Source organism: Tinamus guttatus, unplaced genomic scaffold (assembly GCF_059628265.1).
Source record: "Tinamus guttatus ecotype Peru unplaced genomic scaffold, ASM5962826v1 Tinamus_guttatus_pri_ptg000913l, whole genome shotgun sequence".
Taxonomy (NCBI): domain Eukaryota; kingdom Metazoa; phylum Chordata; class Aves; order Tinamiformes; family Tinamidae; genus Tinamus; species Tinamus guttatus.
This window is the reverse complement of record NW_028289447.1, coordinates 24,661-36,475: the sequence shown is the minus strand read 5'-3', so window position 1 is coordinate 36,475 and position 11,815 is coordinate 24,661. Positions and strand designations below refer to the sequence as shown.

The window sequence follows — 11,815 nt, the reverse complement described above, 5'->3', positions numbered from 1 at the left end:
CATAGACACCCATAAGCGACCCATAAGTGACCCATAGAGACCATAGAGACCCATAGAGACCCATAGCGACCCATAAGTGACCAACCGGACCCACAAGTGACCCATAAGTGACCCACTGAGACCCACAAGTGACCCACAAGTGACCCACAAGTGACCCATAAGTGACCCATAAGTGACCCACTGGACCCACAAGTGACCCATAAGTGACCGAGTGACCCACAAGTGACCCACAAGTGACCCACAAGTGACCGGCCGGGACCCACAAGTGACCCACTGAGACCCATAAGTGACCCATAAGTGACCAACCGGACCCACAAGTGACCCATAAGTGACTGAGTGACCCCCAAGTGACCCATAAGTGACTGAACTGGGACCCATAAGTGACCCATAAGTGACCCATAGCGACCCCCAAGTGACCGGCCCAGACGCTCCCCATAGACCCCCGTGGGGCGGAGGGCGCAGGTGCGGAGCCGGCGACCCCCGGCGACCTGCGACCCATAGCGACCCATAGAGACCATAGAGACCATAGAGACCATAGAGACCATAGAGACCCATACGGACCATAGAGACCATAGACACCATAGGGACCATAGAGACCATAGAGACCATAGACACCCATAGAGACCCATAGAGACCATAGAGACCATAGAGACCATAGAGACCCATAGGGACCCATAGAGACCATAGAGACCCATAGAGACCCATAGGGACCATAGAGACCATAGAGACCATAGAGACCATAGAGACCCATAGGGACCATAGAGACCCATAGAGACCCATAGAGACCCATAGAGACCATAGAGACCATAGAGACCCATAGGGACCATAGAGACCATAGAGACCCATAGAGACCCATAGAGACCATAGAGACCATAGAGACCATAGAGACCCATAGGGACCATAGAGACCTATAGGGACCCATAGGGACCCATAGAGACCCATAGAAACCCATAGAGACCCATAGGGACCCATAAAGACCCATAGAGACCCATAGAGAGCCATAGGACCTAGACCCCATAGAGACCCATAGGGACCCATAGGGACCCATAGAGACCATAGAGACCCATAGAGACCCATAGAGACCATAGAGACCCCATAGGGACCATAGAGACCCATAGGGACCCATAGGGACCCATAGAGACCCATAGAGACCCATAGAGACCCATAGGGACCCATAGAGACCCATAGAGACCATAGAGACCCATAGCGACCCATAGGGACCATAGAGACCCATAGAGACCCATAGAGACCCATAGGGACCCATAGGGAGCCATAGAGACCCATAGGGACCCATAGGGACCCATAGGGACCATAGAGACCCATAGAGACCCATAGAGACCCATAGGGACCCATAGAGACCCATAGAGACCCATAGAGACCCATAGGGACCCATAGAGACCCATAGGGACCCATAGGGACCATAGAGACCCATAGGGACCCATAGGGACCACAGAGACCCATAGGGACCCATAGAGACCCATAGAGACCCATAGGGACCCATAGGGACCATAGAGACCCATAGGGACCCATAGGGACCCATAGGGACCGATAGCGACCCATAGAGACCCATAGCGACCCATAGGGACCCATAGGGACCATAGAGACCCATAGGGACCCATAGCGACCCATAGGGACCCATAGAGACTCCATAGGGACCCATAGGGACCCATAAGGACGCATAAGTGACCCCCGAGTGACCCACAAGTGACCGACCGGGACCCCCAAGTGACCGAGCCGGATGCCTGGGCCCATCCCGGAACCTGCCCGGACGCCTGGGCCCCTTCCCAGACTCCTGGACCTTTCCCGGACGCCTGGGCCCATCCCGGACACTGGGGCCCCTTGTGGATCCCACCCGGACGCCTGGGTCCCCCCTGGAACCCGCCCGGACACCTGGGCCCCTTCCTAGACTTCCGGGCCCTTCCCGGACTCCTGGATCCCTCCCGGACGCCTGGGCCCTTAAAGGAGCCCGGATGCCTGGGCCGCTATGGGGCGAGCCCGGACGCCTGGGCCCATCCTGGACTCCCGGACCTTTCCCGGACGCCTGGACCCCTTCCTAGATCCCACCCGGACGCCTGGGCCCATTAATGGAGCCCGGACGCCTGGGCCCATCCTGGATTCCTCCCGGACGCCGGGGCCCCTTCCTGGACTCCCAGACCCTTCCCGGACGCTGGGGCCCCTTGTGGATCCCATCACACCCGGACGCCTGGGCCCCTTGGGAGGTTATTGGGGTCCCCCGGACGCCTGGGCCCCTTCCTGGACCCCCAACCCCTTCCCGGACTCCTGGGCCCCTTCCCGGATTCCCGGTCCCTTCCCGGACTCCTGGGCCCTTCCCGGACTCCCGGATCCCTCCCGGACGCCTGGGCCCCTTCCCGGACGCCTGGGCCCCCCCGGACGCCTGGGCCCCTTCCTGGATTCCTGGGCCCTTCCCGAACTCCTGGTCCCTTCCCGGACTCCTGGGCCCTTCCCGGACTCCCGGACCCTTCCCGGACTCCTGGATCCCACCCGGACGCCTGGGCCCCTCCCGGCTCTCACGGTGGCTCCGTTGGCGTCCAGCACCAGCCGCTCGGCCTGGGCCTTGCTCAGCGGGTAGGGGTGCGAGTGGTGGACGGGGTAGGGGGTGTCCTCGTCCCCCCTGCGGGGACAGCGCGAATGTCACCCCCCCTGGTGACACCGAGGGGGCCCCGGCGTCCGGGAAGGGGACCGGGAATCCGGGAAGGGACCGGGAATCCGGGAAGGGGCCCAGGAGTCCGGGAAGGGGCCCAGGAGTCTGGGAAGGGCCCAGGGTCCGGGTCCTCCTCCATCCCCTCCCATTCCCCGGACGCCTGGGCCCCTTATGGGGTTGTCCCATCCCGGACGCCTGGGCCCCTCTTTGGATCAACCCCCATCCCGGACTCCTGGGCCCCTTCCCAGATTCCCAATCCCCATTCCCAGATTCCCGCTCCCATTCCCGGATTCCCAATCCCCATTCCCGGACTCCCACTCCCTTTCCCGGATTCCCGCTCCCATTCCCGGATTCCTGCTCCCTTTCCCGGATTCCCGGTCCCCATTCCCAATCCCCATTCCCAGATTGCCAATCCCCATTCCCAATCCCTATTCCCAGTATTCCCATTCCCATTCCCATTTTCCCACCTCACAAACGGGTCCCCCCTCGTGTTGGGTCCCACCACCTCCATGCTGCTCGTGTAGACCAGGGCCCCCCATTGGATCCCAATCCCCACATTCCCAATCCCCATTCCCCATCCCCATTCCCACATTCCCATATTCCCAGTATTCCCATTCCCAGTATTCCCAATCCCATTCCCAGTATTCCCAATCCCATTCCCACCTCACGAAGGGGTCCCCCCTGGTGTTTGGTCCCACCACCTCCATGCTGCTCGTGTAGACCAGGGCCCCCCATTGGATCCCATTCCCACATTCCCAATCCCCATTCCCATTCCCAATCCCCATTCCCAATCCCCATTCCCAATCCCCATTCCCAATCCCCATTCCCAATCCCAATCCCCATCCCATTCCCAATCCCCATTCCCCATTCCCAATCCCCATTCCCAATCCCCATTCCTGGATTCCCAATCCCCATTCCCAATCCCCATTCCCAATCCCCATTCCTGGATTCCCGGTCCCATTCCCGGTCCCCATTCCCGGATTTTCCCGATTTTCCGGATTTTCCCAGTTTTCCCACCTCACAAACGGGTCCCCCCTGGTGTTCGGTCCCACCACCTCCATGCTGCTCGTGTAGACCAGGGCCCCCATTGGATCCCATTCCCACATCCCCATTCCCCATCCCCATTCCCAATCCCCATTCCTGGATTCCCGGTCCCATTCCCAATCCCCATTCCCGGATTTTCCCGGATTTTCCCGGATTTTCCCCATTTTCCCACCTCAGGAACGGGTCCCCCCTGGTGTTTGGTCCCACCACCTCCATGCTGCTCGTGTAGACCAGGGCCCCCCATTGGATCCCCCATTCCCGGATTTTCCCGGATTTTCCCGGATTTTCCCGATTTTCCCGGATTTTCCCAGATTTTCCCGGGTTTTCACGGATTTTCCCGGTCCCCATTCCCAGTATTCCCATTTTCCCACCTCACGAACGGGTCCCCCCTCGTATTCGGTCCCACCACCTCCATGCTGCTCGTGTAGACCAGGGCCCCCCATTGGATCCCACCCGGGTTCCCCATCCCATTCCCCATTCCCATTCCCAATCCCCATTCCTGGATTCCCAATCCCCATTCCCAATCCCCATTCCCAATCCCCATTCCCAATCCCCATTCCTGGATTCCCGGTCCCATTCCGGTCCCCATTCCCGGATTTTCCCGGTTTTCCCGGATTTTCCCAGTTTTCCCACCTCACAAACGGGTCCCCCCTGGTATTTGGTCCCACCACCTCCATGCTGCTCGTGTAGACCAGGCAGGTGACGCCCCCCGCGCGACACCCGGCGATGACGTTGAGGGTCCCTGGGGGCGGGGCCTCAACGTGACCCTCGGGTGACCCCCGGGTGACCCCCATGTGACCCCCAGTGACCCCATGTGACCCCATGTGACCCCAATGGGACCCCCTGTGACCCAATGTCCCCAATGTCCCCCCATTGTCCCCAGTGTGACCCCCATGTGACCCCAATGTGACCCCGGTGACCCCCTGTGACCCCAATGTGACCCCCATGTCCCCAATATTCCCCCATTGTCCCCAATGTGACCCAATGTGACCCCAATGTGACCCCCATGTGACCCCATGTCCCCCCATTGTCCCCAATGCGACCCCCTGTGACCCCCATGTGACCCCAAGTGACCCCATGTCCCCCCATGTGACCCCAAAGTGACCCCCATGTGACCCCCAATGTGACCCCATTGTCCCCAATGTGACCCCAATGTCCCCCCATTGTCTCCAATGTGACCCCATGTGACCCCATGTGACCCCCATGTGACCCCATTGTCCCCAATGTGACCCCAATGTGACCCCCATGTCCCCAATGTGACCCCCATGTGACCCCCATGGGACCCCCATGTCCCCAATATTCCCCCATTGTCCCCAATGTGACCCCAATGTGACCCCAATGTGACCCCCATGTGACCCCATGTCCCCCCATTGTCCCCAATGCGACCCCCTGTGACCCCCATGTGACCCAAATGTGACCCCAATGTCCTCACATTGTCCCCAATGTCCCCCCATGTGACCCCCATGTGACCCCATTGTCCCCAATGTGACCCCAATGTCCCCCCATTGTCCCCAATGTGACCCCCATGTGATCCCCTGTGACCGCAATGTGACCCCCATGTGACCCCAATGTGACCCCATTGTCCCCAATGTGACCCTAATGTCCCCCCATTGTCTCCAATGTGACCCCCATGTGACCCCCATGTGACCCCAATGTGACCCCATTGTCCCCAATGTGACCCCAATGTGACCCCCATGTCCCCAATGTGACCCCCATGTGACCCCAATGTGACCCCCATGTGACCCCATGTCCCCCCATGGGACCCCAAGGTGACCCCCATGTGACCCCAATGTGACCCCATGTGACCCCCATGTGACCCCCATGTGACCCCATTGTCCCCAATGTGACCCCAATGTGACCCCCGGGTGACCCCCTGTGACCCCCATGTGACCCCCATGTGACCCCAATGGGACCCCCATGTGACCCCATGTGACCCCCGGGTGACCCCCTGTGACCCCAATGTGACCCCCATGTCCCCAATATTCCCCCATTGTCCCCAATGTGACCCCAATGTGACCCCCATGTGACCCCAATGTCCCCCCATTGTCCCCAGTGTGACCCCCATGTGACCCCAATGTGACCCCCGGGTGACCCCCTGTGACCCCAATGTGACCCCCATGTCCCCAATATTCCCCCATTGTCCCCAATGTGACCCCAATGTGACCCCCATGTGACCCCAATGTCCCCCCATTGTCCCCAGTGTGACCCCCATGTGACCCCAATGTGACCCCCGGGTGACCCCCTGTGACCCCAATGTGACCCCCATGTCCCCAATATTCCCCCATTGTCCCCAATGTGACCCCAATGTGACCCCCATGTGACCCCATGTCCCCCCATTGTCCCCAATGCGACCCCCTGTGACCCCCATGTGACCCCAATGTGACCCAATGTCCCCCCATGTGACCCCAATGTGACCCCCATGTGACCCCAATGTGACCCCATTGTCCCCAATGTGACCCCAATGTCCCCCCATTGTCTCCAATGTGACCCCCATGTGACCCCCATGTGACCCCAATGTGACCCCATTGTCCCCAATGTGACCCCCATGTGACCCCAATGTGACCCCCATGTGACCCCATTGCCCCCAATGGGACCCCAATGTGACCCCAATGTGACCCCATGTGACCCCATGTGACCCCCATGGGACCCCAATGGGACCCCAATGTCCCCAATGTGACCCCCATGTGACCCCCATGTGACCCCATGTCCCCCCATTGTCCCCAATGCAACCCCCTGTGACCCCCATGTGACCCCAATGTGACCCAATGGGACCCCAATGGGACCCCAATGTGACCCCATGTGACCCCATGTGACCCCCATGGGACCCCAATGGGACCCCAATGTCCCCAATGTGACCCCAATGTGACCCCCTGTGACCCCCATGTGACCCCCGGGTGACCCCCTGTGACCCCAATGTGACCCCCATGTCCCCAATGTGACCCCCATGTGACCCCCATGTGACCCCATGTGACTCCAATGTGACCCCATGTCCCCAATGTTCCCCCATTGTCCCCAATGTGACCCCAACGTGACCCCCGGGTGACCCCAATGTGACCCCATGTGACCCCCATGTGACCCCCATGTGACCCCATTGTCCCCAATGTGACCCCAATGTGACCCCCATGTGACCCCAATGGGACCCCCATGTGACCCCATGTGACCCCCATGTGACCCCCGGGTGACCCCCTGTGACCCCAACGTGACCCCCATGTCCCCAATATTCCCCCATTGTCCCCAATGTGACCCCAATGTGACCCCAATGTGACCCCCATGTGACCCCATGTCCCCCCATTGTCCCCAATGCGACCCCCTGTGACCCCCATGTGACCCCCTGTGACCCCAATGTGACCCCCATGGGACCCCATGTGACCCCATTGTCCCCAATGTGACCCCAATGTCCCCCCATTGTCCCCAATGTGACCCCCATGTGACCCCCTGTGACCCCAATGTGACCCCCATGGGACCCCCATGGGACTCCAATGTGACCCCATTGTCCCCAATGTCCCCCCGTTGTCCCCAATGTGACCCCCATGTGACCCCCATGTGACCCCATTGTCCCCAATGTCCCCTCAATGTCCCCCCATGTGACCCCAATGTCCCCCCATTGTCCCCAATGTGACCCCCTGTGACCCCCATGTGACCCCATTGTCCCCAATGTCCCCTCAATGTCCCCCCATGTCCCTCCATGGCCCCAATGTCCCCCCATTGTCCCCAATGTGACCCCAATGTGACCCCTGTGTGACCCCATGTGACCCCCATGTGACCCCAATGTCCCCTCAATGTCCCCCATTGTGCCCCATGTCCCTCAATATCCCCCATGTCCCCATGTCCCCCCATTGTCCCCAATGTCCCCCTTGTCCCTATATCCCCCCATGTCCCCATTGTCCCCATATCCCCAATTGTCCCTAATGTCCCCCCATGTCCCCAAGTCCCCCATGTCCCCCATTGTCCCCCCATTGACCCCAATGTCCCCCCATATCTCCCATGTCCCCATTGTCCATGTCCCCAATGTCCCCATTGTCACCAACGTGTCCCCATTGTCCCCATGTCCCCCAAGGTCCCCCCATGTCCCCATATCCCTCATGTCCCCATTGTCCCCCCATTGTCCCCAATGTCCCCATTGTCCCCAACTCCCCCAATATCCCAATTGTCCCCATTGTCCCCATGTCCTTGTTGTCCCCATGTCCCGCATTGTCCCCAATGTCCCCATTGTCCCCATGTCCCCCCAGTCCCCATTGTCCCCATATCCCCAATGTCCCCATTGTCCCCATTGCTGCCAATGTCCCCCCACGTCCCCATTCCCCCATTGTCCCCCATTGTCCCCAATGACCCCATATCCCCCATTGTCCCCATATCCCCTATTGTCCTCATTGTCCCCAATATCCCCCAATGTCCCCATTGTCCCCATTCTCCCCATTATCCCCATTGTCCCCATGTCCCCAATTGTCCCCAATGTCCTCCATGTCCCCCCAGTTCCCATTGTCCCCAATGTCCCCAATGTCCCCATATCCCCATGTCCCCCATTGTCCCCATTCCCCCCATTGTCCCCAATATCCCCAATGTCCCCAACGCCCCCAATGTCCCCATTGTCCCCAACGGCCCCATTGTCCCCATTCCCTCCAATGTCCCCAATGTCCCCCATTGTCCCCATATCCCCCATTGTCCCCATTACCCCACATGTCCCCCATTGTCCCCATTCCCCCCAATGTCCCCAATGCTCCCATATCCCCCATTGTCCCCATGTCCCCCCATATCCCCCAATGTCCCCATTGTCCCCAATGTCCCCATTGTCCCCCCAGTTCCCATTGTCCCCAATGTCCCCATTGTCCCCAATGTCCCCATATCCCCCATTCCCTCCAATGTCCCCCATTCCCCCCATGTCCCCCAATGTCCCCATTGTCCCCATGTTCCCAATGTCCCCATTGACCCCATAATCCCCATTGTCCCCATCTTCCCCCATTGTCCCCATGTCCCCCCATATCCCCCAATGTCCCCATTGTCCCCCATGTCCCCCCAGTTCCCATTGATCCCAATGTCCCCATTGTCCCCATATCCCCCATTCCCTCCAATGTCCCCCATTCTCCCCATGTCCCCCATTCTCACCATGTCCCCCAATGTCCCCAATGTCCCCATTGTCCCCAACGGCCCCATTGTCCCCATTCCCCCCATTGTCCCCCATATCCCCAATGTCCCCCATTGTCCCCCATAGGTCCCCAGTTCCCATTGTCCCCATTGTCCCCATATCCCCCATTGTCCCCCGTTGTCCCCATGTCCCCCATTGTCCCCATGTCCCCAATGTCCCCCCATGTCCCACCCTGCACGTTGACCCTCCCGATCTCCTCGGCGCTGGCTCCTCCCCACACGTCGACCAGGGCGGCCGCGTGGAAGGCGACGTCGGCGCCGGCCAGGACGGCGGCAACGGGGGCGGCGCGACCCACGTCCCCCCGCACGAACCGGACGCGGGCGCCTGCGGAGCCGCCCGGACGCCTGGGCCCTTCCCGGACTCCTGGGCCCCTTCCCGGACTCCTGGGCCCCTTCCCGGACTCCTGGGCCCCTTCCCGGACGCCTGGGCCCCTTCCCAGATCCCACCCGGACGCCTGGGTCCCTTGGAGGGTCATTGGGAATCATTGGGGTCCCCCGGACGCCTGGGCCCCTTCCCGGACCCCCAAACCCTTCCCGGACGCCTGGGCCCCTCCTGGATCCCACCCGGACGCCTGGGCCCCTTAGGGGGACGTTGGGGGTCATTGGGGTCCCCTGGACGCCTGGGCCCTTCCCAGATCCCGCCCGGACGCCTGGGCCCCTTTCTGACCCCCAACCCCTTCCCAGATTCCTGGGCCCTTCCTGGATCCCCCCGGACGCCGGGGCCCCTTCCCGGACCCCCAAACCCTTCCCGGACGCCAGGGCCCCTCATGGGGTCAATCCCGTCCCGGACGCCTGGGCCCCTTCCCGGACTCCTGGGCCCTTCCCGGACGCCTGGGCCCTTCCCGGACGCCTGGGCCCCTCCTGGATTCCACCCGGACGCCTGGGCCCTTCCCCACTCACCCCTGGGCCCCCGGGCCAGGCTCGGGTCGATCCTCTGGTCGAAGATCCGGAGTTCCCGGAGTTCCGGCTCCTGCTCCAGGATCAGCTGGACCAGGTGGGAGCCCAGGAAGCCGCAGCCGCCGGTGACCACGAAGACCAGGCCCTGCCCGGACGCCGGGGCCCCCTTTAGATCCCACCCGGACACCTGGGCCCACCTTTGGACACTGGGGACGCCCATGGATCCCACCCGGACGCCTGGGCCCCTATTGGAAACTGGGGACCCCCTTGGATCCCACCCGGACGCTGGGGCCCTTCCCGGACGCCTGGGCCCCTTTAGATCCCACCCGGACGCCTGGGCCCCCCTTGGATCCCAACCGGACGCCTGGGCCCCCTTTGGACACTAGGGACCCCCTCAGATCCCACCCGGACGCCTGGGCCCCTTAGAGCCTGCCCGGACGCCGGGGCCCCCTTTAGATCCTGCCCGGACGCCTGGGCCCCTCTTGGATACCAGGGATCCCCTCAGATCCCACCCGGATGCCTGGGCCCACCTTCGGACACTGGGGACGCCCATGGATCCCACCCGGACGCCTGGGCCCCTCTTGGACACTGGGCACCCCCTTAGATCCCACCAGGATGTCGGGGACCCCCTTTGGATCCCGCCCGGACGCCTGGGCCCCCCTCAGATCCTGCTCGGATGCCTGGGCCCCTCCTGGGCACCGGGGACCCCCTTAGATCCCACCCGGACACCTGGGCCCCCTTTGGACACTGGGGACCCCCATGGATCCCACCCGGACGCCTGGGCCCCTTCCCGGACGCCTGGGCCCCTCATTCATCCCACCCAGGACGCTGGGGCCCCCTTGGATTCCACTCGGACGCCTGGGCCCCCTTTGGATCCCACTCGGACGCCTGGGCCCCTATTGGAAACTAGGGACCCCCTTGGATCCCACCCGGACGCTGGGGTCCCCCTTTGGATCCAACCTGGACGCCTGGGCCCCCCTCAGATCCTGCTCGGACGCCTGGGCCCCTCCTGGGCACTGGGGACCCCCATGGATCCCACCCGGACGCCTGGGCCCCTTCCCGGACGCCTGGGCCCCTCATTCATCCCACCCGGACGCCTGGGCCCCTCTAGGACACCGGGGACCCCCTCAGATCCCACTCGGACGCCTGGGCCCCCTTTGGACACCAGGGACCCCCATGGATCCCACCCGGACGCCTGGGCCCCATCCCGGATGCCTGGGCCCCTCATTCATCCCACCCAGGACGCTGGGGCCCCCTTGGATCCCACTCGGACGCCTGGGCCCCTATTGGAAACTAGGGACCCCCTTGGATCCCACCCGGACGCTGGGGCCCCCCTGGACAGCCGGGACCCCTTTGGATCCCACCTGGACGCCGGGGCCCCTCTTGGACACTGGGGACCACCATGGATCCCACCCGGACGCCTGGACCCTTCAGAACCTGCCCGGACACCTGGACCCCTCTTGGATCCCACTCGGACGCCTGGGCCCCCCATTCGTCCCACCCGGACACCTGGGCCCCCCTGGACGCCTGGGCCCCCTTTAGATCCTGCCCGGACACCTGGGTCCCTCAGAGCCTGCCCAGATGCCGGGGCCCCCCTTGGATCCCACCAGGATTTCGGGGACCCCCTTTGGATCCCGCCCGGACGCCTGGGCCCCCCTCAGATCCTGCTCGGACGCCTGGGCCCCTCCTGGGCACCGGGGACCCCCATGGATCCCACCCGGACGCCGGGGCCCCTCTTGGACACCGGGGACCCCCTCAGATCCCACTCGGACGCCTGGGCCCCCTTTGGATCCCGCCCGGACACCGGGGCCCCCTCGGCCTCCCTCCCCTCCCCCCGCAGGAAGGGCCCAGGCGTCCGAGCCGCCCCCCCCCCCCCCCCCGGCCATTTCGACCGGGACCAAAGTCCAAAAGCGACCACGGAGCCGGGGGGGGGAGGGGGGGGGTCCCGGACGCCTGGGCCCCTTCCCGGGCCCGGAACCACGAGCGGAACCGGGGACCGAAAGGGAAAAGGGGCCCAGGAGTCCGGGAAGGGGCCCAGGAGTCCGGGAAGGGCCCAGGAGTCCGGGAAGG

At 62.9% G+C, this 11,815-nt stretch overlaps 1 protein-coding gene across 1 annotated transcript; it reads right to left on the bottom strand.

Annotated features, from left to right (window-relative positions):
- Window positions 1–421: 421 nt before the first annotated feature.
- On the bottom strand, window positions 422–9,965 carry LOC148591234 (3 beta-hydroxysteroid dehydrogenase type 7-like; the record flags this gene model as incomplete). The annotated part of the gene is made up of 5 exons (XM_088537954.1): window positions 9,749–9,965; window positions 9,021–9,173; window positions 4,340–4,448; window positions 2,533–2,632; window positions 422–488 (listed from the first exon to the last, which is right to left on the bottom strand). Coding segments are annotated over exons 1-5 (646 nt in total), but the record flags the coding sequence as incomplete, so codon positions are not given.
- Between the last annotated feature and the right edge of the window lie 1,850 nt (window positions 9,966–11,815).